Genomic DNA, 15,718 nt, shown 5'->3' with positions numbered 1-15,718 from the left:
TCGATGTGTGTTAATGTTTTTTTAACTGATACTTAGGTACACTTAGGTATAGTTACTGGACTCAGGCCGCTATGTCAATTCATAATGATCTTGTCTTCATATTCTCTTAACACAGGATGACTTGGAAGGACCGTATACACTTATAATATCTGAGCAGGATAGGACTCGGAGCAACGGATTCAAGTTGGATAAGTTTAGGTTTAGGAGGGAGATAGGAAGAAACTGGTGCACAAATAGGGTGGTGGACGAGTGGAACAAGCTTACCAACTTTGTAGTAAGTGCGGGAACTCTGGAAAGTTTTAAAAGGAGGCTAGATAGATTCATGGATGATAGAGAGTGGTAGTAACTCTCGACAGGAGCTGCCATGCACAGGCCAACCGGCCTATTGCAGACGCCTTATTTTCTTATGTTCTTATGTTTATGTACACTTATCCTCTGCGTAAACATAGACTACCTTAGGCTGAATCTACACCGCTCCTTCCTTCATTTCAACGTTTGTCCTCGTTTATGTATGTTTTCACGTTTACTTCATAGCCCTCACAGGAATGTGGGTGCCAAGGTGTCTAAGAAAATTTAGAGATACGTCAAAGAAAAACAATGGTATTTACCGATAGCTTATATCGTTGGCAATTATTATTAAATGGAAATACTGTTTCTGCTATTGACAAGAAGAGTCTAATAATAATAATAATAATAATAATAATAATAATAATAATAATAATAATAATAATAATAATAATAATAATAATAACTTACAACTAACCACTAAACTGCACCCATCTTTTTTCACACCACAGGAACTTTAGTATCGGGAAAACTATATAAGAATGTATTTCTTTATGATTTTAAATTAACGTAAAAACTGAAACATTCAAGACGAAATTGCCCTTGGTTGTTTCACAGCAAATTATTTTTCTACCTTCACTTTCATATATAATTTTTTTTCAGTGAATTGTACGAATCTTTTCCTCGAGCTCTAAGTATCCCAAGAACTTCTAGTAAAACATAAAAGAGGGTCTCCTATATAGTAAGGCTTTTTATCATTATTCTAGATGATTTGATCTTGTCTTTACAGGCGCAGTAATCGTTCACTGACAGACGAATCATACAATAACATCTTCCCATAATGCTGTTGCGCCACAGGGTGTCTCAACCTCATCATTTTACCGATATTCTCGACTCAGCCACATTATATAAATTATCATACACATCCCATTATTCCTCTTATTACATCCTGAAACTCGCTGCTCGTTTTACCTGTTTGAAAACTCTGAATTCCCCTGTAATGTCTTCATTATCATCAATGGCAAGAGTTTAGTGTATGAGTGCACGGTCAAGATATCACAGTATCCCTAAACCCATTTGCTGTTCAAAATGGCTGATCTGATCTCCTTTTCGACCGGAGCAACATTACCAACAATAACATTAACGCTCACAACTGTCATGTTGCAGAACGAGAATGTATAAATAAACCAGAATAAAACTATAGGTCGGGAACCATGGACACAATGTAGAATAACAAACACTGAACCTGGTGTTATCAGTGTAACACGGAAATGCAATTGTGAAGCTGTCCAGTGTGCATTTTAGGCCACCGTTTGCAGGACACAGAACACAGTTGCGGGTTATATGACCCCGGGTGAGTCCAGCTGCTCTTCTCTCCACAATGTGTAAAAATAAGAAAAGTAGCGATATGTGGTCCTGCCGATACTAGCTTTAAATACTGCTTTATTTATTGTTATTTTATTAACACCGATATAGGGTTCAATAAGTGATGGTCAGCTCTACTCCTCTATATAACATATAACAAATAAAGAAATGTCTTAAATATTATAACTTTCGACAAGGGTAAACACGGTGAAGTAAACGAATAAGTATAAAAACAACTGTAACGATAATTAACTCATAACTATTTATACTGAAGTCTAAAACAACAAATACGGAGTAAATTCATAAACAGTTAATATGAAGCTTAATAACATATAGCAGTAAACCAGATCTGAGTATTAGTTATACAACCAATATAAATATGGAAAGCCGGGGAGTCACCACACGAACAATCACAAGCGCACAGGGAAGAGTATTTACCACTAGTCACGTAGGAACGTGAGAGGTGAGATAATACCCTCAGGTCTAGAACAATGGCTGAGGTTACCTTACCTGATATATGAAGGAGACAAAGACAGCAAGATACTCAGCAGTAAATAAGGTCCCGTAACGCGGAGAGTAAACCGAGTACTGTGTGAACACTGGAGGTAGTGAGGCGAGTCTCCCGGTGTGAGTCTGGAACGTAATTTTTTAAGAGGCAACACAGAATTTTCGTTGGCTATAGGTTTCCTAGATTCTAAGTGGACTGTAAGCTCAGGGAAGATGATTATTGGTCAACTGAAGTTCACTAGAAGGTTACGAGATGTTCCGACTCGTTTTCATGAATTGTGAATCATTTGGATACATTAAGTCAGACAAGCAACTGTTTTTTATACTAACAACAAACTTTACAGAGTTTATTAACATGACACAAACATTAACATAAACAATGAATGACAATACAATCATTTACATACAAAAAAAAATAAATAACATGAAAAGAAGTAGGAATATGAGGTAAACTGTACAGTTTGTTGTTAGTATAAAAAACAGTGGCTTGTCTGACTTAATGTATCCAAATGATTCACAGTTCATGAGAACGAGTCGGAACTTTAAGTAGCTTCTCACCGTCACTCGAGTCATAACGTAAAATTGCTACTCAATCATTCCTCTTCATCATCCTCTCACATCGTCTGTCATTGCTCTCGCTGTTTCCGTACTACTTACAGACCCCAGGGAAATACAACATGTGTCTGTCATGGTATCTTGAGGCTGTTTATGTTCTGGATTTTATGTTGCTGTAAAATGGACTCATAATCCTCACCTGCACACCGTCGCACGTCACTCTTGGGGGGGGGGTGCAGAAGACCTGAGGTTTGTGGGAGATAACTGGGTATCACGACTAAACGGGGCAACAAGTGAGTACCGATAACTCATAACAAAGGGCAGTAAAGTAGGAGGCGGTATGTATTAATACCTCAGAGCGAGTCTGTGAACTTCATGACGTGTTAAGTTGATTGGCCATTCGAGGATGCTGGCGGAGTTAATACCAGATTATCATAATCCAGGCAGGTAAGGTCAGACCATTAATCATGTTTGCGGGTAAGTGTCAGGCTTTAGTGTCCCTGTGAAGTGTTTACAGCAGTGTGTTGCCGAGGGAAGTGTGGGAAGATGTGAAGTGAAGGGACTCTTTATACATGTAACTGCACGAAGCTGAAGAGTAATTAGTAGTAATGTTTGGTGATCTGTGCAACATAACTACGAACAATGTATTAAGGATAAAATATTATTGAATGTCTGAAAGAACATTAGAGTAAAATTTCAATAAAGGAATTGATAGATTAATAATTAGATAATAAATGATCACATAACGAATGAATAAATAACAGGTTGCGACTGACTCTGATAATGAATATATGAATAAATTAAATAAAAAAGGGAAGATTTTGTTATTTCGAATAAATTTTTTGTCCTTCCATTTTGCACTCTACTGTACAACCATATTATTATTTTGCTGTATATTTCACCCTCGCTTGTAGGTACTCTACATTATTGTTGCGATACGTTTGTGTTTAGTTTTTGTTTGCATGTTATGTGTCGAACTCGTGTATTTGTCTGTGCTTGCATAATTATATTCTTATCGATTGATTCTTTCAAAGGCAACAGAATGGAGTTTTGAAGTCGGCATTTGATTTTAGGTACTCATAGACTTTTACAAGAAGATTTAAGAGATCATATGAAAGTTTGTAACACATTGTTTGTGAAGGATTGTGTGTGGATGTGTCAAGCAAACTTTAAACCCTTGACCACAACAACAAATCACAGAGGAATCAAGTTGCATCTCTCCCCAATACACCCGAATTGTAATATTGATGATAATATATCCATATTTTTCCAGATTATGATACTAATTACCATATCAATCAACTTAGCATTAGTGTCTTAACGTTGACTAGTAATTATGGGAGACAGAGAACTTCCATCGGGAATACCACAGAAATTCCCACTAGCTCTCTCCTCCCTTGACACTCTCCTTCTCGGGGGCGCTTCCAATTACATTAGGCTAACAAAAGCTTTCAGCCTCCCGAGAGAACCAGCAGGAGTTCGATTTTGAGAATTTTTTTCTTTTTCTCGCGTAGTTTCGACGCATTAAAGCACCCAGATGGAAGAGACGTCCTTCCTGAAATTCGTTTTGTTGAGATGACGAAAAGACGAAATCCTACTTAAAATTCTTTGAAAATTAGGAGGTACGTTGGCAGGACGAAAATTCCAACAATTCAGGGAGAAATGATATGGTTCAATAGCTTATGGAACATAATGGGGATCACATGAAGATTAGGCACCCAACTTAATTCACCAGTTGATTAAACACTCTAAAATTAACCTAATCTAACTTAACCTGATCTAATATAACCCAATCTAACCTAACCTAACATAACCTAACCTAATCTGACCTAAACTATTCTAACCTAATCTAACATAATCTAACTTAACCAAACCTAACCTAACTTAACCTCACCAGGTATCGTTAGGACGTTTAACCATCAATGAAATAAGCTGGGATGCCTAATCCTCACCTAAACCCAAGATAAGAGAAGAGTGGTAGTAAAACAGGTAAAATACAAAACAAAGTAAAAGTTGTGTTTTGAGGAGGAAGACAAGATGAGAGTGAACGGGAGCAGCCAAGGAGAAACACAAACAAAAAAAAGTTAAATAAAAGAGAGAGACGAAGAGCAGATAAAACAGAGTAATTAGAAAAGTAAGAGAACAAATATGATGTAAATAAAAAAATCAATGAATTACTCCAAAAAGGTAAAGGCAACACCAAAGAAAGAAACAACGAAAACAGAGTAAAGTAAGGTTAAATAAATGAAGAGGAAAGGGATGAAAGGAAGCGGTGGAAACAAAATAGAGAAAACCAGGAAAAAATCAACTGTCCTGTTAGGTACTGAGGGGGACGGAGGGAGGGAGAGAGGGAACAGAGGAAAGGTTTAACAATATTACTGAAGCCAAGGGAGAGAAAGGTGAGGGGTAGTAAGGGGAGGTGAGAGATGGTGAGGGATGGTGAAGGGTAGATGAGGTATGACGGGGGATAGTAAGGGAAGGTGCGAAATGTTGAGGTAGGTGACAGTTGGTGAGGGAAGATGGGGAAAGATGAGGGAGTGATGGAGAGTGAGACAGCAAAGGACGAAGAAAAGGAACATGTAAAGGATTGATAGAAATGAAAGCAAGCAAAGTGAAAGTAAAAGCGAGAACTCTCGTGTACAGAAAAGAGAAAGCGTGAGCTCACAAGCACTGAAAGGGAGAGAAAGTAGAAGTGAACACTTTCACCGCGAGAGGAAAGAGCACACTGTGGTGAAGTTAAAGGCCTGCAGCCTTATGTAGGGGACCAGATCCAATGGGATAGTTTAGGGAAAGGAAGAGCAGATAGGAATCTCGGAGAGAGAGAGAGAGAGATCGCTTCAGGAGGGTGGTCACTGGAAGAAGATGTAAACTGGATTTGGTTTCGGAGTAATAATCTGCAAAGTTCTGATTTTTTTTATTAAAGTACAGTAAGACAACCATTAGATTAATAAGTAAAATATAATGAAAAATAACAGAACGCAAGTAAATACGTTATAAAGGAACGGGTTAAACGCTGCCAGGGACAATAATAAGTGAGAGGGAAAAAAAGAAAGAAGATACAGGAAAGGGAAGGGAATACACGTTGTCAGGGACAAGGAAAGGTAGTAGGAGAAACTGGGCGATAAGAAGAAGCTATGGCAAGAGGATCTCACTCGTGGGAAGTGAAGGTTCGGAAGGAGACGTCGGAGAGGCCACAGGAAGACTGGTGACGAAGGTGTACTACCGAAGGAAGTGTTCGGGAAGGAGGGGGTGGGGGGGTAGAAACGTGTTGGTGAGGAAGGAGTAGAAGGAGGAAGAAGAGAAGGGGAAGGGCAGCAACTTGTTGGGAGAGGAGGAGGATGGCAGAAACGTGTTGGAAGAGAAGGAGAAGGGCGGAAATGTGTTGATGGAAGAGGAGTTCTAAAATGTATCGGAGGAGAAAGCGGTGGAAGAAAATGTTCATGGAGATGGAGGGAGGTGGTAACTTACTGGAGGAGAAGGCGCGCAGGGGGGGCGTTAAGAAAAACAGTCGAGAAATGAATACGTTTTCTGGGTCACCAAATGACTCAGTTCAGGGAGAGGAATGACCGTGAAAACACGCTGGGGAACGAAACAAAAGATAATGTCAATGAGCTGGTAACATACTGTCTTAAAGGTATGTCTTCCCTGTATAGAAAACTAGATATTGACAGTGATTTATGGTGATTTAAGGCGTCGCTATAGAGTGACATCACAAACCCTCCCAATTGTCAGGGGCCACAACTGACGGGAAATAGCTGAAGCAAATGCTGATTATTTTATTAAATCTAAATACCAGCGCTATGCAGTTATGTGTATTATTTTTATCTGTGAAATACACTGCTCAAGATCAGAAGTCGTGCAGTAGTTATATATGAGAAAGTACAGGCGGAAAACTATAGATCTCGGACATAGTTTTAATAAAATGTTGGTGAAACAGTTTATACCAAACACCTCCCTCCGTAAGTCGTTCTTAGGCTATTGAAGGAAGACTACATACGTCATTACTCAAATGTCTAAATGGAAGCGGACAAAACCTCCGCCTAAAATGGAGACTTTTTCATACTCAACTTAGGAAAAAAATGGACTGGACTCGTTCTTTCTCAAACGTTTTGAAATAACAAATGACAAAACAGCGAGAAGCTATTTTGCTATTTCATCTCCACATCTTCTGAGTCAGCAATTTTGATTGATATATTTGTTTCTGGTGAACTATAACACATTTAACAGTGAAAATGATACAGTATTAAGAGAATATCCTGATGACATCTCAAGTGATTCGCTCGCGACTCTCCTGATTCACGAAGGACCTTCAGGCACTATTTTCTTGCCTCACTGTTGCCACTTTAACGAAAAACCTTCAGATTATGAGGGGAACAAATGGCCACATTGGAATTCCGCCGTTAATGTGGGGAGGATGTAACGAGGAGTAAGCGTCTCCCCCGCAGGACAATAACCACACTCGTTGAGGTAAAAGCCACGGCGGGTGTCAGGAGGCTCCTTGGTGCTCCAGCTGATTACATTCAGGGATTTATAGAGAAGTGGAGCAGAAACAACAGCCAATGTTCCCTCGTGAAGGCTCCTGTCCTGGCTTTCTGCAGGCTTCTCGGCCAGTCGTTAAGCAACAGTTTGGCTGAGCAACACACCCACAAGCCAGAAGCTCAGCAATCCATGAATAATCGCCAGAGTTAAGTGAAAGGCAAGTGATCATGCTTTTGATGATGTTCCCATCAGCGTTACATGATGGCAGGGAGGAGAATAGCTCGCCGCTATTGGCTGTCCGCTGTGGCCCAAATGGTATGACCTTTACATCAAGCGCTTCTGTCTGGGCGAGGTGGAGGAGGCTCAGCCAGACAGAGAATAATGTGAGTGCCTGGCTCATCTTCCCCAGGAAATTGACAAGTATGTGGCATATTATTTTGGAACGTGTCTCAGCTGACGACCACAAGCCCCACATTATGGTGAGCTGGGAGCTGCCATGAAACACAGTATGCGTTAGTGTGTTGCCTCGCCTGGCACGCCTCATGCTCATAATTCCCGAGCGTCTTGTCTCACCTGATGGTGATGAAACAATTAATAATCCCACAGCTCAGGGCAACAACCTTGATGGAATTTTAATATCTTTGTCGTTTATTTTTATTTTTTATTTTTTAATCCCAGTTTCAGTAAGAACATCAGACCAGCTGCCACACTGGGTGTGATATCAATATTATTTTTATATTTTTTCAAGGAATAAGAAGTACAACTAGTAACGAGAGAATTGTATATTTATATCACTGTCTTCCTTACGTTGAGTTATGTATAACCAAATACTTTTTACAAACTACGTTTTATATTCACATGTGAAGGTCAACACTCAATTATTGCCGAAGTGTTGTTAATTAGATGAAGGTTAAGCGATCGGTCAGGGCCCCTCGTTTGCATTTTTAATTTATGAAATATTAACAATGTTGCATCACGAAAGTGAAGCTTTTACTCTACTGATTTAGTGATACGAGTTTTTTTATTAAAACGGTACATTTATTTTGTTTTCACACACACACACACACACACACACACACACACACACACACACACAGTAAGCCCAGGTAGTCGTGATTCAGGTCTTTTACATTTAATTGCACGTGATTCTTGTTGTTTCATTAAAGACTATTAATTGTTATGGTCGTCATAACTCTTATTTTTCTGGCAACAAATCTTTGTTCAAACAACTTGTAAACAAAAACACGGTAAATGTTTGTTTGCTCTGAGAATATATAAACAAACCTCGCTTTCTCATATTTCCTTGCCTAGACAATTATAAAGTTGTTGTAACTAATTTTAACTAAACGTCATTTTCCGAAATTATACATCCCAAAATAAAATGTTCTAAAAAAAAAATTATATATATATATATATATATATATATATATATATATATATATATATATATATATATATATATATATATATATATATATATATATATATATATATATAAACTCAGTGCCTAGTTTTTATACATATGAGATTTTTACATTCATCTAGTTAGGAAGTCAGTTATTGATTTTAGATAGACACGTTTATCTTGGTCATCTCCATCAGGAATGATTTTGATTAATTTTATATTCTTGCCGTCAACCCTGGGTCACTACGGCAGATCCTCAGCATGGACGTCATTCGTTTATTGTTATAGTGTTACTGGTTTGGCCACAATGGCCAGTACCTCCTTCCTAACGTATACAGTATACTACTGTCAGATTACTATTGCCGATTAAAGACTTTTTCTCTATATTTTTCATTCCTCTGTTAAGATATTGATAGAGGCGTCTTCCTATTACCCCACAACATATATATATATATATATATATATATATATATATATATATATATATATATATATATATATATATATATATATATATATATATATATATATATATAAAAGGCATCAAACATCATAGTCATGAATAAACACGAAACAAAAACGACGCCATCAAGTGAGTTAGTATTGATATTGACAAGCGTAAAATATGCCTGAAATAGTCCTTGTAGGAATTTCATTAAAACAATTATTTAATGTTAGAAATTTTACCTCATATTCAAAAGCAGAGGTAAACACTACCTTAACCTTAAAGTAAACATAAAGACTTTGATACTGATAGTGAAGAATAATTATACACTCGTGAAACCAAGGTGTGTGTGTGTGTTTTTTTTTTTGGGGGTTGGTAGGTGTATGTGAAGTGGAATGTGTTTTCTTTTACATGTGTCTGTTTTTGCACATTATATACTGCATATCCGAAATAACAGCACTTTGCCCCTTGTAACATTAAGAACCCACACTTCTCAGACCGGTAAAAGAGGGCTATTGGAAGCCGATTTTATCACAAGGCACAAGGAAGTGGTCCAGGACTCTGCCACAGGGTACAGGAGGAAGGTTTTACCAGGTGACTCGTCATCACTAGAACACGTATACCTGGGAAACTCTCTGGGGGAATATTACAACAAGAGTTCTCTCGAGTAACGAGATGTGGCAGAGCCCCTACATGGGCCTCCTGGTGTGTAGTGGGAGACAACATCGTATCATACAAATAGAAACAGAAAATATGTGTAAAAGGACAAAGGGAGTAACCGAATTCAAAAACTTCAAACACAAAGTTAGTGAGAATAACTTCTCTCATTCCAGTGAGACAAACTTTTGGATAAATTAAGTTTGAGTTTTGGAAAAACGAACCATCCTTTTGCCTCGACATCCAGTGGCTAACTGACTTGTACCGTCGTCTCAGGCAGCCGAGCAAGAGACGGGAAGCACGTGGAATTAATAAAACCCCACAGACTAAGACCATGACTCCTGGGGCTGATTTTATTGTAAAACTTAGTGTCACTGTTTAATGTTCGGCTGCAATTGTGTCATTCTCAATATAATGTTGTCAGAGTTTCCAGATCATTAAATTTAGAAGTGAATGAATAATCTTAGGTATTAGTTAAGATAGAAAAAAATATTTTAATGATGAATTACTAAGTACAAAAATAAACCATATTCATAAAACCAGTTAGTAAATGATTTAATAATAGTAAAAGAGTGAATTATATTTGGTATAGTTTACAATACATATCCTGTAAATACCATACATAAGCAAACTGTTCATATACATAAAATATGAATGTCATTTAACCCTTCGTGTCTTTTTCATCAATATCTTCTTGCAGTAATTCGTTGGACACAAGTCATTATCATCTTGACTGAAACATTTTCTTCTCCGTCAATTCTGCTTCTTCCTTCCTTTCTCAGTTGCTTTCAGCGAGACTTCTTTCTTTCCATAAGGTTCTTCCCACAGCTCTTTCCTCTCTCATTCGCTGCCCGGCCTGACTAGAGACAAGTACATTAAATATAAATAAATCCCAACCAACGAAAAGCAGAAATTCAGTTTCAAGGGGAAGTATGAGGTGAGCGAGGCAGAAGTGACTATGGTAGCGGCTATTGTAAGTATTCGCTATATGGGACAAACTACCTGACCAGTCTACCCTCCAGTCATACGGTGGTTGGTCACCAAAATGATCGATAGGACTATAATTTTCATCGAATGACTGAGTTTATAAAAAAAGGGTAGAACATGTGGTAAATTTCAATCAAGATCTTATAAAGTCTAAATTAGGTCACGTAGGGATAATGGAAGATATTTGGTACATTTAAAGATTAATAGTGTGGAGTAGCAACAACACAGTACAGGGGAGGTTTTTTGTCTACAGAAACACCTGAATCACACAAATCGGTAAAAACAAAAACAAAATTAAACACCTTATAAATTCTGGAAGTATAGTTATCAATAAAAAACAAATTTACTCGCCTTCCACACGTCTCATATTTCACTACGTAATGAACTACTCAGCATCGGAGGAACACGCGATATATAGCTACTACCTTAAGAACTCACCCTTACTTACGGTGCGTGACACGTGGCTGCCACTCTGAACAATTGAGAGAAAGGAGACGATCATTAGTGATTGTCAAATGTGCATTTTCACGTGCAATTATTTTAGGTTTGTAAGAGATAATGATTTCCAAATTGTAGTATAGAAGGGAAGAGGAATAGGAGATAGGAGGAAGATGGAAAAAAAGTAAAAAAAAAAGAATTTAAAAACAATCATAGTTTTTATTAGAGGCGGGTATTTTATAAATAACCCACCATTGACAACATTTCACTCAACTAAAATTGTTTCAACGAAAATTAAAATTATACTTGTAAAATGTCAGACAATGTATCTGCGAGCAAGTGATTATTTAAAAATATTTGCAAATGGTGAAGCCTCGACAACTTTAACGTTCTCAAGTCATATTTGATCTACCAACTACCCTGCATATGTAAATAAACTGTGACAAAATGGAAGATAGTTTCAGCCCGCCAGGAGTCTCTGTGGCCAAGATCATTGTTACCACAAACACAGATGTACAGGATAACCATCATGACTGTGTTCTTCATTGCCTCTATTTAACAACATTTTCCCTTCGATTAAAATGTACATTACGTGCCAATATAACTATTCACTAACACCATGACTGTGTTCTCTATCATCCACATAAGGGTTCAGTAACACCACTACGCACATATGTAAAACATGACTGGACGTAAACATGACCAACCCCCTGAGAGACACAACCTGACGAAAATGTACTGCGAGCAATCTTGGCCATGATTCGAATTCTCTTCGGTTTTCCACTTAACCGGGATGAAAGAACATATCGAGTCATATACTATAGAAACTTAGCGCTATTTTGTTTGTCAGTTCAGAAGCGTTCTCACATCTCAAGTGGAGTAAAACTTCAGCGAGCTCTCCACTGAAGATCCTGGCCCAAGTATCAGAAGTGGAGAAAACCCTAGATATGATTCCGTGTGGCCCTCTGTATGGGATTGTGGGAGCAGCAGGTGACCAGTCATAGACAACAACCTGACATACACTGCACTGGGAGGAGCCGCGTGCTGGGCGTGGCTACTCACCCTTCTACCGTAGATAGGGTCCAGCCAGACCCGTTACCACCGACGCATCACTTCAATAAGCTCGTAATCCTTACTTAGTCTTTCAATAACGATATATTTTTCTTTCTAGAACCTCTACTTGTTTTTGCTGTTCAACACCATGTGATTCATTTTTGGGTGTGCATTGGAGAAATGAGTTAACCGGGACGTTATATACTAGACTGAGGAAGCCCTTGTATGTTAGCAGACGTCCTTGAAGAGCTCTGAACCATTGGATCTTCAAGCTACGGACGATAGTAACAAAGGTAGCAACCAATCAGAGACTTGATTATCACGTGATAAGAAAGTGACAGTGTGGTATATAAACCACCGCTGGACCGCAGCACAGCACAACCATCCGGTCCGCAGAAGCCACTCGTGCAGGTTGGAGTTCTGGGACCAACTAAACTAACTGACTATGAAGATTCTGGTAAGTGCACTTCTGTTTTAGGTCATCCTGTGATCCAAAATCTTTCTTCCTTCTGTATAAGACATAAGAGTTTTATGCTCCATGGAATAAACATAATTTGCATGGAAAAATATCACACAGTACGTGTAGACAATACTGTCACTAATCTGTTGCTCTTTACAGGCAGCTATCTGTGTGCTCGCCGTCGGCGTCAGCGCACAGGTTGGGCATTCAGGGATCGTTAGACCCGATGGTGTCAACACTCAGTTCTCTCATGCCTTCGCTGATGATATCGCATTGGTAGGACCTTCTGGTATTGTTACCAAGTCTGGTCAAAACGTACAACTCACCTCCGACCTCCACTTTGTTCCCCGTGCCAAGCGCAGTGCTGGTATGGTGTCTGCCAAGGGCAACATTGGTCACTCTGGCATCCTACGTGCTGATGGTACCACCGACCTTTTCAGCCACGACCTTGCTCATGACATTCTCCTCATCGGGCCCTCTGGTGTGGTCACAAAGTCTGGCCGCAACCTTCAGCTCACTGACGACTTGAGGATCGTGAACCCACGCTTCAGGCGCAGTGCTGGTATGGTGTCTGCCAAGGGTAATATTGGTCACTCTGGCATCCTACGTGCTGATGGTACCACCGACCTTTTCAGCCACGACCTTGCTCATGACATCCTTCTCATCGGACCCTCTGGTGTGGTCACCAAGTCTGGCCGTAACCTCCAGCTCACTGACGACTTGAGGATTGTGAACCCACGCACCAAGCGTTCAGTTCCTTTAGTTGGACCCTCTGGTATGATCACCGCTGAAGGCATCCCCATCCAGTTCTCCAAGCCAGGCACCACCATCCTGCTTGACGGACCCTCCGGCTACGTCATGAGCGACGGCACCCTCGTCCAGAAGCGCAGCAAGCGTCATCTAGTCGGTGAGTCTGGTATCATCACCTCTGATGGTCAACAGATCCAGTTGGAGCACGGAGTGAAAGTGGTCCTTGCTGGTCCCTCCGGTATCCTCCTCTCCAACGGCAAGAACATCCAGTTGTAATGAGTTGCCTGACGTCTTAAAGCGACTCTCTAGTCTTGAGATCTTCTTAATTTGTGAAACAAACACCAGGTTGGTCATTAAACATGCACGCTCGGTCATGTATAAACTGCAGCAGCATGAAAATTTAAGACCTTTGTGAATATTGTCACCAAGATATTTTATTCTATAGTTTTACCAATTCAAAATTTTGCCAAAAGTTTTACAGTGAAGAATTTTGTTGAGAAGAACACTGTGAAATAAAACCTTAACCATACAATCCTTGACTCTAATTCATTACATCTCCCGGAGGTTAAACTTTCTACCTTGTTGTGGAAGACAATGACAAACACATCACGTTCTCTTTCCAGAGATACAAATGGTGTTCATTTGTATCTGCACTTAGGGCATCGAAAACATAACTAATTGCCACCACCATTAGAAACATCATCACCAATACTATCACCATCATCATAACAATCATCACTCGTTATCATCACCTTGATCACCATAATCACCGTCATCATTATCATCCCATCACCACAATTATCACCGTCCAATGACATTTACAAGATATCTAATTCGGTCCCCCACAGAGGAAACGAAAAAAAAGAGAAACTGAATAATAATGATCATACAGTAAGAAATACCATCAAAACATCATTACATTATACTTGTATAGACTACAACACTCCTTCTTGGTGCCCTGAAAAAAGGCTGTCATCTCTTAAATATCTACCCAACAAAAATACTTGAGGTCTCTATTTATGAGAAATTTCGTAAATGCGCGCAGAGGACGATGCGTGTAATTCCTTAATGAGTGAAATGAATATGTCAGCTTCAGGTGAACTCGGGAACATGACGCAGGACATACACCGTGAAGGATTTCAAAGGTCGCTCATAGTACAGCTTTGAACCTGTCAAGGTGCGATCAAGCTATCGTAACCAAGAATCTATTGTGGTCATAAACTCATCAAAGCAAACGTAATGGTATGAATATTTTCAGGACAATGTGTTGACAGCAACCTTGTCAACAAATATACAACACTTAAGTCAACCACATAATTTTCACCAGATATCAATCATGCATATAAAATTCATCTTAAAAATTATCTTCCAAAATGGTTCCACACACACACACACACACACACACACACACACACACTCTCGCTCTCTCGTCATTCTCATTATTTCTTTCATCGTCACTTCTGTAATAGACGCATCGTGTCACTGTACTTACTTGCATTCCCACAACAAGGCGCCAAATATCTATCTGCTGTGCCCTCTGTCGCCTTGCACAACACCCAACATTTCGCTCTTCCATTTTTTTTAAATACTGGGACTAGCTAATGACACCGGACATATCCTGCGCGTATTTCCGCGATAGTTTAAATGAGAGTTGTTTGTCAGCTGGTGTAATAAATGATGTATGTACGTGACGCGTCGGAGGCAAGCTGGATTTGGAAAGACCTAAAAGTATCACTTAAAGGAAAATCGTTGAAGTGTGAATGTTGGGATACCTTAGAGAGAGAGAGAGAGAGAGAGAGAGAGAGAGAGAGAGAGAGAGAGAGAGAGAGAGAGAGAGAGAGAGAGAGAGAAGCATTATTAATGAACAGTACCTTGGATCATGTCACGTGTCGAGGATTCTGTACTTGCAACAATTAAACATTTCATCACGAACTGAAACTTTCACCACAAATATCGTTGTACTGAGCGATATATATCCCGGCCTATGTAATTTATGCAACATAATGGAAATTAAATTCATGGGAAATGCGACATTTTAACGCACTTTTTATTAAAAAATTTTCAACATTTCCGAAATATATTCATATTTTTCCTCTATCAACTTTCATCATACATGTAATTATTCGATGCTCTCTCAATATCGGTGATGATAACACGAGTAAACACAGTAATGTATACCATATGATGCAAATTCATCACCGAGTCTGCTTTATGTTATGACAAAGGCAGTGTTGGGCGGCAATAAGCTGAATGCTTATATTGTATCCTTTTTTAGCGTGTGCGTGCGTTTGTGTCCAACACATTCAGGCGGAATTAAAAGTAAATAAATAAA

At 39.1% G+C, this 15,718-nt stretch overlaps 1 protein-coding gene and 1 long non-coding RNA gene across 3 annotated transcripts; one reads left to right on the top strand and one right to left on the bottom strand.

Moving 5' to 3' along the window:
• Nucleotides 1–10,260: 10,260 nt before the first annotated feature.
• LOC121867621 lies at nucleotides 10,261–12,130 on the bottom strand. The gene is made up of 2 exons (XR_006089205.1): nucleotides 11,991–12,130; nucleotides 10,261–10,558 (listed from the first exon to the last, which is right to left on the bottom strand). It is a non-coding gene; the product is annotated as an uncharacterized LOC121867621 (long non-coding RNA).
• A 411-nt stretch (nucleotides 12,131–12,541) lies between these two features.
• Nucleotides 12,542–13,918, top strand: LOC121867620. Of its 2 annotated transcripts, XM_042367635.1 has the most exons (3): nucleotides 12,542–12,633; nucleotides 12,796–13,030; nucleotides 13,226–13,918. In XM_042367635.1, exons 1-3 carry the CDS (start codon nucleotides 12,622–12,624, stop codon nucleotides 13,660–13,662), a joined length of 684 nt encoding a protein of 227 aa, XP_042223569.1. In that variant the 5' UTR covers nucleotides 12,542–12,621; the 3' UTR covers nucleotides 13,663–13,918. The 2 variants fall into 2 exon arrangements, with proteins under 2 accessions (XP_042223569.1, XP_042223568.1); XM_042367634.1 differs by having other exon boundaries at nucleotides 12,796–13,918.
• Nucleotides 13,919–15,718: the final 1,800 nt, after the last annotated feature.

Source organism: Homarus americanus, unplaced genomic scaffold (assembly GCF_018991925.1).
Source record: "Homarus americanus isolate GMGI-L3 unplaced genomic scaffold, GMGI_Hamer_2.0 scaffold9448, whole genome shotgun sequence".
In the NCBI taxonomy this organism is placed as follows: Eukaryota; Metazoa; Arthropoda; class Malacostraca; order Decapoda; family Nephropidae; genus Homarus; species Homarus americanus.
The sequence above is the reverse complement of the archived record's forward strand: the minus strand, read 5'-3'. Positions and strand labels throughout refer to the sequence as shown.